Source organism: Lingula anatina, chromosome 6 (assembly GCF_051362555.1).
Source record: "Lingula anatina isolate TDL-2025a chromosome 6, LinAna3.0, whole genome shotgun sequence".
Taxonomy (NCBI): Eukaryota; Metazoa; Brachiopoda; class Lingulata; order Lingulida; family Lingulidae; genus Lingula; species Lingula anatina.
In genome coordinates this window covers 7,586,238-7,603,463 of record NC_141772.1, presented here as the reverse complement: position 1 = coordinate 7,603,463, position 17,226 = coordinate 7,586,238, and the positions used below count along the sequence as shown (strand labels likewise).

General features: G+C 38.4%; 2 protein-coding genes across 3 annotated transcripts in view; one reads left to right on the top strand and one right to left on the bottom strand.

Moving 5' to 3' along the window:
- Positions 1-3,483, top strand: part of LOC106153497 (ELKS/Rab6-interacting/CAST family member 1-like) — a 43,646-nt gene extending 40,163 nt beyond the window's left edge. For both annotated transcript variants that reach the window (XM_087016353.1, XM_087016352.1), the window contains one exon: positions 554-3,483. In XM_087016353.1, the coding sequence (XP_086872479.1) occupies positions 554-571 (18 nt within the window). In that variant the 3' untranslated portion in view covers positions 572-3,483. The remainder of the gene's footprint in view (positions 1-553) is intronic.
- A 563-nt stretch (positions 3,484-4,046) lies between these two features.
- LOC106162262 (uncharacterized) lies at positions 4,047-15,852 on the bottom strand. The gene is made up of 8 exons (XM_087015146.1): positions 15,452-15,852; positions 12,072-12,509; positions 10,820-11,596; positions 9,939-10,376; positions 7,553-9,463; positions 7,149-7,304; positions 6,134-6,319; positions 4,047-6,001 (listed from the first exon to the last, which is right to left on the bottom strand). Exons 1-8 carry the CDS (start codon positions 15,599-15,601, stop codon positions 5,798-5,800), a joined length of 4,260 nt encoding a protein of 1,419 aa, XP_086871272.1. The 5' UTR covers positions 15,602-15,852; the 3' UTR covers positions 4,047-5,797.
- Positions 15,853-17,226: the final 1,374 nt, after the last annotated feature.

Here is a 17,226-nt window from a genome sequence, read left to right as displayed (position 1 = left end):
AACTGATCTGAGTAAGTCTAGCCAGATCCATAGGGCTTAGAAAAATATCAAATTTTTTATGCACTACTTCTTGCCTGACTCCCTTACCCTGATTTGAGTGTCTGTGCCTATAAATTATGTTAATATTATCCACAGCTTTCCTGCACTTTGTGAGACCTGCTGCCTTAAAATATGGCATTCGTTAGGCATTCATTTATCTAAATTGTTGCTTTTATACATCTGTTATTTAAAAGAAAATAAATTTGTTGCAAAATGGAGTTTTGTGAATTGTATAGAATACATATTGCATGTATATTAAACAGGTTTACTTTTAATGCCTTCATAATTTAAGGTTTAGTGCTTGACCCCTTTTTAAACGTAGTCTTGACAGCTTCGTATTTAAGCTTTATTATTTCATAGCACATTTTGAAAGTAAAATGATATGAGAGCTTTGACATTTTACCCTGCTGAAAACCTGTTTTTAAAAAAATGTTTTTAATGGTTTATGTTTAAGTTTTCAGTCAGAGTTCATTTTCATGTGCTATTAATTACAAGTTATGTATACCTATTACAGGGCTGGCCTAAGAAGTAAACCAAGCAGTCTCATGCCCTTGACCTGCAGTGACCTTGTAAGCAGTGACCTTGACATACAGTGGCCTTGACATCCAGCAGCAGTGGAAGCTGCCTTTGCAGTATGTTTTACTGATTGAACAGCGCCAACTATTTCACAATTTCCTGAATTTGACAATTTCAGGAAATATAAAAGAACTTCCATCACTTATAAAGTAGGTTCTTTCAAAGCCAGTGTTTGCAGTATGTTGCCCAAAGGAATGGCAAAGGGCAGAGCAATTTTCTTTCCGGAGAAAAAAGATGACTGCAGCCAAAAATTGTTACTTCATATCTAGTAAAAGAAAATCACTTAGCTTCAACAAATGGTCATCAGGGCAAGTATCCTCGAAAGTTCAAATTTATATGGCAGAGAGGGCGAGAATTGATTCACAGAGGACCCAAATGAAAATGCTATATAAACAGAATTGATTCACAGAGGACCCAAATGAAAATGCTATATGAACAGAATAGCTAGCTTTGCATTGACACCTAAGAAGGAACTTAAGGCCACTTCTGTTGGGTTTCTTACAGTGAAAAAGTGATGTTCCAGAGATGAAACATGCCCTCATGTATGGTACTGTGATACTATTTCACCTTTGCCGATGTAGATTTCTGTTTGCTAGTGCTCTAGATAAAACATCTGTTCTTTAATGATAGATATAATTCTTAATAAAAACAGGTTGCTTTTGATGCACAATTTGCCTCAGATGTTTGAAATTCAAAATATGCAGCATTTTGTAAAGTGCTTCAGTTGTTGTCTGCATGGTTTGATTTCATGCCTTAAGCAGTAGAGTATGAAAGATGGGGTCCAAATAACATTGACATTTGTCTTCTCGGCCTAAAATTTTGTTTCTTTTTAACTTTTGACAATTTTTCTTGCCTCCTTACAAGGAAATGCTTGTATGTCAAAATATTCAAGCGAATATAGTATTGCCGCCATACTGGTATGTTTACACATCTATTTGGTATTTAAGTGGTGCCTTTTCACCAGTTATTAGAAAATTATTATTAGTATTATTATTATTATTTGGTTTAGATACATGTCACGTTTTAGAATTTATTTGAAGTCAACATTATTAACGAAAATCGGGTTTTACCATGACATGCTAAATTACATTTTAGGGGTGTAACTGGTTTTTCTCTTCTTACCTGGGGAAGTGCAACAATGTTTTACCAATATTAAATAGAAAATTTTATTTAAGTGAAATGTTAAATGTCAAAAGGTGCACATCATCATTTTTAGAAGTCCTATTTATTAAGAAAATTCAGAGGTAGTCAAGTATATTATTGTAAACAGTGGATTTTAGTAAGGTATTTACAGCAGTAGATTGATGAAGATCTAAAACGTTTTTGTTGTCCTCTACATTTATGCCATTTATTTTTGGAAAGGGCATGTGACAGCCTAGAGTAAATGAATTCCTTATACTTTTAGCTCTCGATTGTCACTTTGGTACATTGCTTACAATTAGTATCACTTTTCATGCCATTTAATGATTTGCAATGCCAATACCTAAACAGTGTGATTGTCTTTCCAAAGAAACGTCTCCCCTGTTCTACAGTGCTGTGTAATGGTATGCTTACTGTGTTGGTTCTAACAAATCAGGTTACCAGGCATCTCTGTAGTTTGTAACAAAATTGAACGAATGTCTTTAAGCAATTTTGTAACTATCTACAGAGACACCTATCGGAGGAAAGATGAGTTTGCCTCTTCAGACGAATAATCATTAGTGTTTGATTGTTTTTTACCTTTTTGTAATAGGTGAAAAAAATTAACACCTTATCAGTTATAGACAGTAGTTAAAAAGGTAAATTGAAGTACAAGTGCCACTAGAGAGGAGACCTTTGTTTAATGACAAACGCAGGAGGCATGTTTCCTCTGTATATTGGGGAGATTTGCAAAAGCAGTATTGGGTACGGGGCAGTTTTCAATTTGTGCATGAGCAAAGTGTTTCTTATTTTAAAAAGAATAAAATTGTAATGTTAAGACTTGTCTATGGGATATTCGTAAAGATATCTTAAATATTTTCCAAGCTGCATAGAACCAAGAGTAAATAAACGTGCACATGTGCATGTCAGGATTGTGTAAACTTTGCATTTGAGGTGAATTGTTTGTAATAAGAATTTTGAGTCAAGATATGAGAAAAAATGTCTCGTGTTTGTGTGGCTATTATCAGTATTGATATAGACTTGAATTTATGTAATTGATAGAATCTCATGAATTTGTAAATACACTTAGGTATGCTACAATATATGTATTTTTGCGTACAAGTTAAATTATACACGATGTCCTCTGCCTTTTCATATGCACAGGGTATGCTTGAAAGTTACTTTTGTTTGCGATTTTAATAATGATAATAATATTGCATTGTGTATAATAGTCACATCATTGCAAATATTATAGTACAAATATTATAATATGTCCTTTTTATTTATTTATTTATTTATTTTTTAGGGGGGGGGGGGCTTATTTGATCCAAACGTTATTTCACGCCATGCTGATAAAGTGTTACGTTAAAGGAAAGAGGATATTTTATACACGCTGATGTTTGTGACACAAACACGTTTACACCTTTCATGTTCCCAAAAAGGTGGGAGTAAAATTGATCACGTCTTAAACATACTGACTTGCTCGTCAAATATTTACCTGTGGTTTGCCCTGCTGTTGATAGCGTTGGGTCTGTATTTTGTCTTGCGTTAACGTGTACCAAATCTTAACGAATTCATTATAACCCTATCTTATTGGAATCGAGATGAAAATTGGTGTCTTTTATGTTAGAAATGTATGACGTGGATATCACGGCGTCGCATAGCCTTAGCAGTAAAATCACGGAAACACTGTATCCGCAAAATGTTCTGTTAATTTTATGGTGCTAATAAAAATTGGAAACACTGAAATTCTTGTGTCACCTCCCAGTCTGTTTTCTTGGTGTATAATCTTTTAAAAAGAACCGTTTGCACAAGCGCCGGTCAAACCGGACTTCCATTTCCAACCAAAATGAACCCATCTTAATAGAATCTTTCAAATTTAGCTGTTTCATTAATATTATTACTCTATTTATTTTTTATTAATTATTTTTAAAGACTAGACAGATGACGTTCATTATCCGTTGGTTTTCCGTAAACATGAAGTTTTTGTGCAAGAAATGTAAAAGCATATGAAAAGAGCGCGTGATTGACGCAACATGTTAAAGCAAACAGCGCACATTAGAACTTTTCCCCGGTCAAAAGTTCTGGATATTTCAGCAAATTTCCTGAAAGATTATTACAAAAAAAAAAACTATTTAGAAAAAAGTGTGAATTCATTTACCATTGGTAAGTATGGGGAAATTGCCATTCACCCCAGGAAAAAGTATTTTGGCTAAAACGAACAATTTTCATCCTTTAAACAGGGTGTGTAAGTTAAATGTAGAAATAATTCCTAGAAGCAAGTGGGCTAATTAAAAGAAAGAAGGATGAAATATTTGTGAAAAATTTTATTTATCTTTGTGGATATAATAATATGCAAAAAGATATGTATAAACAGCTGCTTGCAAATTTAATCGCCTGGTGATTGTAATTGAACTCAATTTGCATTGATTGCACAGTACAAAAAACTTAAGTAGTTAGGTACAAATGATCAAATAACTTGAATATGAATAGAAGTATCAAAATTTAATTGATAAAAAAATTAATACGTATCGTATTTGAATACAGTTTTCAAACTCCTCATTTTTCTATTGTTTTACTTTTTCAATATTTTCTAAAGCCACAAGCGTAGTTTCTGACTACACATACATTGTATAATCTTCAAAACTTTTGAAACAATACCTAAATTTTGGACGGTTACATGTAAATGCAATGGAGCGAATAAAATAATTCCTTGCATCGGTAAATGGCTGAATTAGCCACAGGTAGGCCTGCGAACACTTTAGGCAGAGAGCAACACGTTTGGTCTAAAACAAGCATCCCTAGTACCAAGTAATAATAATAAATGATTAATATTTCTCTAAAATTAGTTAAACAACATTACAGTTACACCTTTTTTAAACAGTAACATTTCCAATAGAATTCGAACAATGTTTATATCATATTGAGCAATATTTCTATATTCTATAAGCAAATAAACAAGCTAAAGAAATTAATTAAAAGAAATAATGTGAATTCATAAACTCACCCTTTTACCAAATAATTTTGGTTGGTCAATCATTGTTAGAGTTTCTTAGACCCAAAATTAAGGCAGAGAGCCACACGTTTGGTCTAAAACAAGCATCCCTAGAACCAAGCAAGCTCTGTACATATAACAAATGATTAATATTCTTTAAAGTTTAGTTAAACAACATTACAGTTACACTGTTTTTCAAACAGTAACATTTTCCGATAGAATTCGAAAAATGTTTATATCGATATCATATTGAGCAATATTTCTATATTCTATAAACAAGCTAAAGAAATGAATAGAAAGAAATTCCGTGAAATCACTCACCCCTTTACCATATAAATTAAATTGAGCTTTCATTATCAGAGCCAAATGAAAAAATTCATGAAAATGAAGCAAGAAATTAAGTTGTATGTTATGGACGCATTTCCTCCGTTGTTAATCAATAGATATTGCATTCTGAAAGCAGCCAATAAGATTTTGATTGATATTTTAAACAAAAAAGACACAACATAAACTTTGAAAGTAAATCTTCACCGGGTCAATTAAAATATTTAGATGTTTATCAAATATCAAGGTGTCTTCAGATAAGAAAGAAGGAGAGAAACAATCAATCTTTCTACCCATGTACATGTACATGTATAAATCCGTTCCTCCATTCAAATCTTTCTATATATATATATATCAATTAAAAGATGAAATATGTCTTTAAAATATAAAGGCTTTAAGCATTCGTTTCACGACGCCCTATAACAATGACCATAAATGGTTAAAATAGCATAATAGTTTTTTCAAAATCTAAATTCAATGTCTGGCCAACAAAAATGGAATGTTGTGTAGGCCCATGTGCGTAATACCCAGAACCGGAAGTAAACCAAAAGAACACAAGTAATAAAGTATTTACGATAGACCTATACATAAAACGCGATCACAACAGTGACTGCACCCTGTAGGAATGTGTTGCAAAGTAGCTGGAATGATAAGGGTAATTTGTTATCTCGACGAAAAAAAAGCTTGCTGTGACATTGAACATTCCCTGTTCAATAGGAATTATGGATTGTGACCAGAAGTGGACTAAACCGCCGCATCTTCCTTCTCACTAGTAAAACCTGTAGGCATTAACTGAGACCCCGTGGCACTGCTGTAGCCGCTTTCTTTATTCTTTTCGTCCGGCACTTTAAGTCTCCCTGTGGTAACTCTTCGGATTCCGGCGGCCTCTAGCCCAAGGAGTCTTTGTACCCATTGTGGTTCTTCGCCCTCACTCCCACAGAGAAAACCCTGAAGAAAGATAACAAGAACATTTTTTCGCTGGCGCACACCATGTTTCATATACATGCAATTCATTCGGATGCAAAGGCAAATAATGCAATCTACGCGTATTTGTACATGTCAGATGTTGTATACATGTACCTGGAGACGCTTGATTTCCTCCTCAACGGGGATGACGTCATTGAGTATGATGTGCAGCGTGGTGGTCTGCTCAGAGTCCTTCTGGCTGATGTTCACTTCGCACAGCGCCTTCTCCTTATCGTCACATTGCAAATGAAACCCTGCATAGCCCTTATTGCAACTGTTCACCACCATCTCGTCTATGGACTGAAATGTTAAAAAACAGAAAAATCAGGAGTGAATCTAAATGATGCTTCTACGTTACAGTGCAGGCCCCAGTTTCAGTAAAAAAAACTTAAGTCAGTACCCTGGCTTAGTTGACTAGTATTTCCATGAGAGTGCTGTTACACTGCTCCTGATAGGGTAAGATGTGCCAATGTGATCATGTAACCCTGGTAATTAAGTTCTTAGCCAGAGAACCTGACTTTAAGCTTTTTTTTTTTTTTTTTTTTTGAAACCGGGGCCAGTTAACACATCTCGTTGTATCCAAATAACCACCACATTGATGCACAAATGTATTCCCAAATGGTGCGCTTACTTAATACAGTATCACCAATAGTCTTCCCATCTACTTTCTCTGATTGAGGCACACCCGAGGAAAAATCGTCAGCTATTTGTGAAGAAAGAAAAAAGGCAATTTACTTTTGCATATAAACGTTCTCCTCCTGAAAACATAGTCTAGGAGAATACTAGCATATATACAAATGAAGAATGTGTGTACAAAGAAAGAGACGGAAAGAAAGAAAACGAACGCCAGTAAACTGTACACATATACATAGTGGAACAAGGGGAGTGTGTGGAAAGACTTTTTACACTTACACATATAAGGTTAGAGACACAACGCACCGCAAAGAAAACTTGAACATCATATTATATCATCCAGTGAACCACAATCGTGTAATGTGATTAGTCAGAAATAACGTAGCATATATTTCTACCTTGTCTGTTCATTTGGAGCTATTCGTCATTGTCAATCGATAATTATATTATATTATATTATATTATATTATATTATATTATATTATATTATACATACATGTGTGCTTTCTCCCATCAGTGAGCATCCTTCAATAGCTTGTAGATTTATCATCAATGCTCCCTTTCCTTTTTGAAATTGCAGTACCTTCGCCTCTACATACCGGCAGTCACTTGAAGTGCTCTGGGAGTCTTGAAGCCATTGGACTTGCTGAAACTGAAAGAAAGACGGGTATAGATGACAAACAATAAATATATTATTATTATTATTATTATTATTATTATTATTATTATTATTATTATAGCTCAGTGTTAGGGTAAAGTTGAATAAACTGTACCAAGACATGCGTTATTCTCTGTTGCCTACTTTTACTACATCTGTATTGCCACCGGAATATTTTTTAAATAGAAATATATTTGAATGGTTTACTTGCAGTCATAAATCGTTCGATGATCAAATCTTACCCTCAAGAGCTGGTCATCTTTGATCATCCAGTGGACCGTTCCCTCAAACCGACCCTTCGCATACTGACGGACAAACATGCAAACATACAGAAATTTTGTCGGACAACCTTCCTTCGTGGCGGAAGAAGGACCAACATCGCTTGGAACTGGTTCCTTTCTTTCAGTGTTTTCTTCCAGTGGGTCTTCGTCGTGTTCAACTGGGTAGTCCTGGCGGCGGTCGATAACCCGGTATCTGGTGAAGTGGTGAAGCTGAACCGAGACACTGTCGTCTGCTGTTCTGAGCAAAGCTGTTTGCGGTTCCGTTTGCCATCGCGAGTCTCCGTTACTTTGCGAGATGACGGCCAAGTCCCGGAGGTCTGTTTTGACAGCGCAGTGGCCTAAAGTGAGAGTGACTGCCCTCTGGAATTGCAAGCCGTCTGGTCCACATTCAATTGTGGGGGTGTAGGTTACGGCGCGGCCGTTGTGGTATTCCGTCTCATAATCAGCATACAGGTAGATCACAGTTGGCAGCGTGACAGCATCTTGTGGCACGTACAATCGAGTCCGTCCAACAGGAAGGCACAACTCTCCGCCATCTTTGTCGAAGACGCCGATTTGGAAACGCGGGTCGGTCTGGTTAAAACTTTCCACATCTATAAGCCATGGTTGATTGTATGACTGTACAACGTGCTGGATAAGCTCTGGGATTGATGCTGTGGAAGGCATATGGTGAATATCCTTATCAGGCACGGTGGTGATAGTTATTTTGCTATCGGTTGTCTTGTTGATGCTTGTGGCCATTTCGGGTGGCTTTTGTTGCTCAGTATGTGTTAGCGAGGAGCCAGAATCCAAGCGAGCGCGTTTACCTGGTTCCTTCAGATAGGCAGCCATTTCCACAGATTTTGATTTTGAAAGATGATCTCTTTTCTGTTTCTGCGTTTCGGTTTTCGATCCATGTGAGCTCTTTGGCGTCCCTGCTTCTTCCATAACGGAGAACTGTGTGGATTTTCTATCAAGATTTTCGTAAACTTCAGTGACCGCACTTTGATCACTTACGGACTCCAAGTCCGAGTACTCAGTGAAGACAGAGTCTCTACCTATGGAAAGCGATTTATCTGACGTCCGGTCGATTTGTCGATTTGAAGATGTGCTTGCACCGTATCTTAGTGCTCGGAGATGGTCAGATTCATTCGATAGTCTTATATCGGAGTTGCTCTGACCTATTCCACTGTCTCGAACAAGCCGTTGTGATGTCAATGGGTCAATTGTTTTCGCAGTTTTCTTTATACTTAAAGCAACAGGGGGGTTTCTCGTTATAGTGGCCACTGGGAGGCTTTTACTTCTTAGAAGTAGGTCTGAGGAAGCAATGGGCTCTTTCGCAGGGTCTTGGTTGGGTAGATCTTCCCTTATGAGGTCACTTTTTGATTGCTGTTTCCTTTCAATCAAACTGCGCTTGGATTTTGTTTCACCGGAGTCCGGTAGCCCCAGTTCTGTAAGCTCCCTTCTTAAAATATCAGATTTTTCGTTTTTTGATCGGGATAATGGCGTCGAAGCGCAATTCACACCCAGATTTCCAGTCTCAGAATAAGAAGATTCTGTTTGGAGTGCCACATTTGACGGATTTGGAACAGGTGCCTCGCCTTCTGCGGTATTGCTAGTGTTGGTTGAGTTCTCCCGATGTGAGCTTACATCAAAAGATTGTCTCACCTCTGGGCCTTGTTTGGCGGTCGAAGAGGTGTGTGATTCTCCTTGGAGTGGAGGTGTCTTTGGACTTGAGGTTACAGCACCGTCTTGTCGTGACAGTTTGCGCCAGCCAGAGATTAAAGAGACCGAGGAATACAAATTATCTGGTGTGTCTTGGTCTGTCTCTCTCTGGCTGGAGTTCAAGCCATTGGATAAGGGGATGGATCGACGGATGGATATACGCTGTCTCTAAAAAAAAAATAATAATAAAAATTTAAAAAAAAAAAAAAATATATATATATATATATAGGACATTATTAAAACGTTTTTGATGAGAAAAGCTATATGATGTCTCGTCCATGAAGGTTTTTCTTATTTTGAATAAAAATGGTTTTCTGATTATTTTTTCTACTGTTTCGCTATTTGACTACAACAATTCGAATACCAGAATTATTTGATATTGCAAAAAAAAAAAAAAATGAATTACATCGTTTGACAATATGTGTCAGTGGAATACACTGTAACTGCATGCCTCAGCCTAAACGGGGGTTGCAACTGCACAGATTCTATCGAACTGTTTTTGTTATTATTGACACAATGTAAGACAATATCATTGGTTTGATAAAAGTTGAAAAAATACCTGGTATCCAGTGGTTAAATTTTCTCAGGATAAATTATCCCCCCGTATGATGCATTTAATCTCTATCGAACACATTAAACATACCTTCCTAGTACGTTTGTAAACAACAATAAGTGCTACAATTAATGCTATCACCAGCAATACAGCAAAACCAAGCGCCACGTGTACGAGCTGGACGGGCGCGTACGCTGGGCCGCCAATCGTCGCCTTAGTAGCGTGCAATAGTTTACAGTCTGTTTCAGCGGGACCGAAGCAACCAACGTTGTGGCAGAGTTTGTCACAAGGTGAGCACGTGGAGGGTAAGTCAGCTCTGGGGTAGAAGGTTATTTCGTTGCATACTTTCACACAGGTCCCTGATTGGTTGAAGTGTACGCAGCTGAAACACTGGGTTGGTTCTGGGCCGAAACAGCCAGAGCACTCCTCGTGGCAGCCGGGTTCCTGGCTCGAATTCTGCCCTTGTGTATCCAAGTAAGGTGTTGCATTCACCAAGATTAGGAGTTGTGAAGTAGAATAAGTAACGTTCTGCAAAACAAAAATGTAAGTAAGTAGCGTATGCTAAAAAGAGCAATGACGATGACGCTACATAAGTGAGACGGCCAATTCTCAACTAGTTGAATATTCGGGAGCAACAGTTATAATGCACATGTGCTACATATATGTGAAACATATATATACATATATATAGGCTTTTGGTCACATGCTTATTTAAAAATACAAATTAAATATTTCACGAAATTTCACCTAACAGATACAGATACGGAAGATACGCTCGTGACATAACCGATGACAGTTAGTCACACTTAGTTACAGCAACATCAATCAAAGATAGTAAGTTTAGCGTGTAAATCAATTTATCGAACATGTAAAAGGTGTGCAAACAAGGAAGGCGTCATCATACACCGGGATTGGATAGCCCTGTACTTCCTGGTTTGTCAACAGGGGATAAGTCAACAGGGGATAAGTGCACCGTATCTTAGTGCTCGGAGATGGTCAGATTCATTCGATAGTCTTATATCGGAGTTGCTCTGACCTATTCCACTGTCTCGAACAAGCCGTTGTGATGTCAATGGGTCAATTGTTTTCGCAGTTTTCTTTATACTTAAAGCAACAGGGGGGTTTCTCGTTATAGTGGCCACTGGGAGGCTTTTACTTCTTAGAAGTAGGTCTGAGGAAGCAATGGGCTCTTTCGCAGGGTCTTGGTTGGGTAGATCTTCCCTTATGAGGTCACTTTTTGATTGCTGTTTCCTTTCAATCAAACTGCGCTTGGATTTTGTTTCACCGGAGTCCGGTAGCCCCAGTTCTGTAAGCTCCCTTCTTAAAATATCAGATTTTTCGTTTTTTGATCGGGATAATGGCGTCGAAGCGCAATTCACACCCAGATTTCCAGTCTCAGAATAAGAAGATTCTGTTTGGAGTGCCACATTTGACGGATTTGGAACAGGTGCCTCGCCTTCTGCGGTATTGCTAGTGTTGGTTGAGTTCTCCCGATGTGAGCTTACATCAAAAGATTGTCTCACCTCTGGGCCTTGTTTGGCGGTCGAAGAGGTGTGTGATTCTCCTTGGAGTGGAGGTGTCTTTGGACTTGAGGTTACAGCACCGTCTTGTCGTGACAGTTTGCGCCAGCCAGAGATTAAAGAGACCGAGGAATACAAATTATCTGGTGTGTCTTGGTCTGTCTCTCTCTGGCTGGAGTTCAAGCCATTGGATAAGGGGATGGATCGACGGATGGATATACGCTGTCTCTAAAAAAAAAATAATAATAAAAATTTAAAAAAAAAAAAAAATATATATATATATATATAGGACATTATTAAAACGTTTTTGATGAGAAAAGCTATATGATGTCTCGTCCATGAAGGTTTTTCTTATTTTGAATAAAAATGGTTTTCTGATTATTTTTTCTACTGTTTCGCTATTTGACTACAACAATTCGAATACCAGAATTATTTGATATTGCAAAAAAAAAAAAAAATGAATTACATCGTTTGACAATATGTGTCAGTGGAATACACTGTAACTGCATGCCTCAGCCTAAACGGGGGTTGCAACTGCACAGATTCTATCGAACTGTTTTTGTTATTATTGACACAATGTAAGACAATATCATTGGTTTGATAAAAGTTGAAAAAATACCTGGTATCCAGTGGTTAAATTTTCTCAGGATAAATTATCCCCCCGTATGATGCATTTAATCTCTATCGAACACATTAAACATACCTTCCTAGTACGTTTGTAAACAACAATAAGTGCTACAATTAATGCTATCACCAGCAATACAGCAAAACCAAGCGCCACGTGTACGAGCTGGACGGGCGCGTACGCTGGGCCGCCAATCGTCGCCTTAGTAGCGTGCAATAGTTTACAGTCTGTTTCAGCGGGACCGAAGCAACCAACGTTGTGGCAGAGTTTGTCACAAGGTGAGCACGTGGAGGGTAAGTCAGCTCTGGGGTAGAAGGTTATTTCGTTGCATACTTTCACACAGGTCCCTGATTGGTTGAAGTGTACGCAGCTGAAACACTGGGTTGGTTCTGGGCCGAAACAGCCAGAGCACTCCTCGTGGCAGCCGGGTTCCTGGCTCGAATTCTGCCCTTGTGTATCCAAGTAAGGTGTTGCATTCACCAAGATTAGGAGTTGTGAAGTAGAATAAGTAACGTTCTGCAAAACAAAAATGTAAGTAAGTAGCGTATGCTAAAAAGAGCAATGACGATGACGCTACATAAGTGAGACGGCCAATTCTCAACTAGTTGAATATTCGGGAGCAACAGTTATAATGCACATGTGCTACATATATGTGAAACATATATATACATATATATAGGCTTTTGGTCACATGCTTATTTAAAAATACAAATTAAATATTTCACGAAATTTCACCTAACAGATACAGATACGGAAGATACGCTCGTGACATAACCGATGACAGTTAGTCACACTTAGTTACAGCAACATCAATCAAAGATAGTAAGTTTAGCGTGTAAATCAATTTATCGAACATGTAAAAGGTGTGCAAACAAGGAAGGCGTCATCATACACCGGGATTGGATAGCCCTGTACTTCCTGGTTTGTCAACAGGGGATAAGTGGGGGGAGGGGTTAATTGTCCCCTGAGTATTGCTACCGATATCTTCTATCAATTTTTCACAGTACTGCATATGAGCACGGTGCGAGCTACAGTAACTAGGCTGATCCATCGTTTAGAAGAAGAAAGGATTTCAGTGGCGCATTGGTTCAATAATCTCCCTGCTCTTTTTTTTTTCATCTCTTTAGTGTCCGTCTATGTCTCATGTGATTAGCTTTGTTAACATGGTTTGAGCGTAGGATACGCTTATAATTTTGAATTCTAGTATATAGTGCGCCGTTAAAACAACCCTCGGCCTGTGTCTTCACCTTACACTGTTTATACTAGATAAAGCATGTTTAATTAACGGACATATAAATAAATTTGTGACAGGTACTCCCCCTTATGTTTTTACCGAACGTGGCTACGGGATGATTTTTCTGCTTTGAACAGAGAAACCCAATAGACTATTACTGTATCTTGATGTTTACAGTGTGAGAGAAACATGACATTGAACGTTCTTTACCCGGGTTCATCTTTATTCTCAAGGCGCGACAGGTTATTGCCGACAATAATGTACAGGTACATCCGCTGAATTGAATTTGTTATACCTGAATAAGATAATCCATATTGTCCATGATGATTGTGATCTTTGGTAATCACAGTTTAAGTTTCTCAGTCAATTACAGGAGGAATAAGGAGTGATATCAAGGCTTTGAAAAATGTGGAAATAATTACAAAATTGGGTTCAGTTTTGATTGCTGTTCATCTGAAACTACCATATGCCACTCCCCCCCCCCCCCCCCCGAAAAAAGATCATTATGTTATACTGGCTTTGAATAACAAAACTGTTGCGATTGTTTGGTATGGCATTCTTCTCATATCCCCCGATTAACATGCCACCTCTTTTTTTATAAAGGGCGTTGCTCTGTTAAAAATGTGGATGTGGAAATACCTTGTATTGCTGACTTAGCATTAAGATAAACAGTTTATTCAAATGCCCTGTTGAACTTATTTACTTAATGCTATGGCAGATTTAGGGGGTCTCTGGGTGGGTCCTGACCCCCTCCCCTTCGATTTATGATAAAAAAGCACCAAAATTAGTCTAGCAGAATCATAGTTCTAAACGGTGCCAAATGACCCCATTTGCCCTCCAAAATACCATTTTTTCGGGGCCCTTGAACGTGTCCTAAATCTGACGCCAAGGGGGTGAGGGTCGGCCTCGTAATCCGAGGCCTGTCAATTTCTAAAGAACTGGACCCACCTTCAAAAAATTCTGGGTTCCCCCCTGTAATGACACTTAAAAAGAATCGACTCCCCTTAAAAATGCGTATGAGCTCGATAACAATGTTTGTTTAACCAGTCTACCAGAACTTCCGCATTGTTACGCTGTCTCCATAATAAAAAAGCTTTCAACCCACACCTGTGTTGTGTGATAAGATGAAACTAGTCATTTTTTACACTAATTTAAAGCTGTACCTTACAGACCTTTCGGTCACTCTGTGCCTTTCTTCAGCGTGTGTTATTAGGAGGCTGGGCGGCCTGTACATGTGTTGTTGTTTTTATTAGGAGTTACGCGTTAAATATTCCACTTATCGTACATGATTCAGACTATTAAGACGCATTCAGATTCACACATCATACTACTTGGGTCGGCCCAACTCTGCGGGGGATTCAAGCTAAAGTTCAATCAGTAGAATCAGCTTGATCAGCCCCCGAAAGTTAATTACTCCCTAGCTGCTGGAGGAGGCGTGCCAGACAGTTAAGCTGAGTTCGCTGATTGCACTCTGCAAAAATCCCCCTCAGAGTTGGACCGACACAGCTACTACGATGTGTGAATCTGACAGCGGCCTTAGGCATAAATATTATGCATTACATATATGCCAGTAATAAAATAGGGAAAGTAGAGGAAGAAGGCGCTTCACAATACCTTGAGTGTATTTGAACTTATTAAAGAGAAAAAAAAAAACAAGAAAAGAAGTATAAAGATATAATAATATTTCCACAGATTGAGGATAGGCCTATCGTGCACAGCCCTCATCAGTGTAACCTTACATCTACGAAATTTACGCTTTTATGTGTATATGCTTATTTTACATATCTTTGTTTAACGAATTTGTTTGACTTAAGAAATTGTATAGGCCTACTGGTGACGCGATACATTTTAAGAAGTGTAATATAACAGTGCACCTGTCTATGTGCACGACAGTCCCAGTACAATGAAACGGACTGGGGGCTATGCATTCTAGGCCGGATTTTTTGCCTCGGGGTGCCCTCGGCCCTCCTAACAACTATGGTGACCCCATTGCAGGTAAACAAAAACATTGCTATTTACTTCTTAACTTCAATTTTCCTACTTTTTGCTTTTTTTCTATCTTTCTGCGTCATCCAAATATCAATTTGATCATCTTTGTTAAGCCATTGTTCTTTTTTATGTGTGGGTATCGAAATCCGGGAGATGGGAAGGTTAACCGGTTCCCAAGCACGTGCTTATAGTATGTTTGTATACAAATCCCGCTCTGCACGTATAAACACCTTACCTGAGGAATGTGCGTCTCGGTGTCATTGGACACGTTGATTCCAGAAGTGGTCTCTCCCACCGGCTTGGCCCACACCGCGTTTTCCCCAACGACGAGCAAAATGGCAGCACTCACGGCTAAAAGCAAGTCAGAATACAGCACTACTGTCATTGTTGTTTAGTCCCCTAGGTAATACTACAGTGTAACAGATAACCAATTACGTTGAATTCGTTCCCTTCATGGAATTGTTCCTGGAACTTTCCTCGAAGATCAAGCAGGAAGTTGATATACGAGGGACTGGCACCGTTCTGTGTATATTCAGTCTTTCACCGCGTTTGTTGTCACAAGGAGGGATTTCCCCGTGAAGTATACCGCATACCCTCTGATGCTAATAATAAATTCGACTGTCGATCTAGGTCAGAGTGACTTACTTTTATTCACCTTTATCGCTGCAGCTGATAAACGTTCAAATTTCTCTCTCTCTCTCTCTCTCTCTCTCTCTCTCTCTCGATCTCACACACACACACACACACACACACACACACGCATGTATGTGCGAATGCACAGAATACTGTATATGCTATCGGTATCTCGGACAATACACCTGCAAAGGAATGTTTCGCCACAGTTATGTGACTTTATGGCATATTTGTAAGAATAACTGTTAAAGCATAGCGCTTATTCAGAATCCTAGTCATAAACTAGAAGACACCACGCTATATACCGACAGAACCCGCGATTAGTTTACATTTTTCTCGCCTCAGTGGGTACATTCAAATGTGTGTTTATTGATTCGTATTTATTTTAATTGCTGCACCATAGACCCCACCAAAACACTGCAATTGAATATATCACGAGAAAACCCTGATATTTCCATAACGAAAAACGGCTATCCGACGTTATGCCTTCGTTTTAAAGCCCCAGAACGCCATACTAAGCTTAACATAATAATGGAAAACAATGTATAAAACCTGCACCGCACTTAATTTTTATACTATTTTCTGCATGTACTCCTGTCAATAACACACACACACACGCACACACACACACACACACACACACACACACACACACTTGTGTAGCTGGGAGGGGGGGAGGAAGTACTTCCTGGTACAGCAGTATGGTTAAGTTATGTAGTTCCAGTGACGTCTCTATAGGTCTGGAATTAGTTTAAGTGACTAAGAGAAAAAAAAACTAATTGCAGTGAAAAATGCGTTGCTGCTGTAAAATGCAGCTCCACATTGATGTTCTCTGAGGTGTCAGTTACCATGACAACATCACATCCGGGAGCCAGCAAATATTTCCAATGGGAGTGGGAGAGGTCAGAGTTCAAACTTCCGTCCACCTATCACATATTCGATATCAAGATGGGGGATCCCAAGAAGTGTGTATGACGTCAATTCATAAAAGCCGATATGACATTTCTATAGCTGTGATCCAGAGTGAGTGTATTTCCTTGTCGCCATAGCTTTCGTGATGATACAGATGATAAGCGTGAAATCATTCCTATCTGAATCCCGTGTCATGAGCAAGCAGAGACAACCGTTTCTGAGAAAACAATCAAACGCATTTCTCTAATTTAATTTCCTCATATGCAATTAAATACGATCAAGCGCGCATTAAATCCAAACAGACATGGCTATAAGCGCCGAAAGAAAAAAAATAATAGTATAGACTAAATAAATAAATGATTAAGAATGTATGGGAAAAATGCTGAAAAATGAGTTGGGTAAAAAATGACTGGATTCACTTTATTTCTTTCTTTTTTGACCATACCCAATTCCCACACGAGGCGT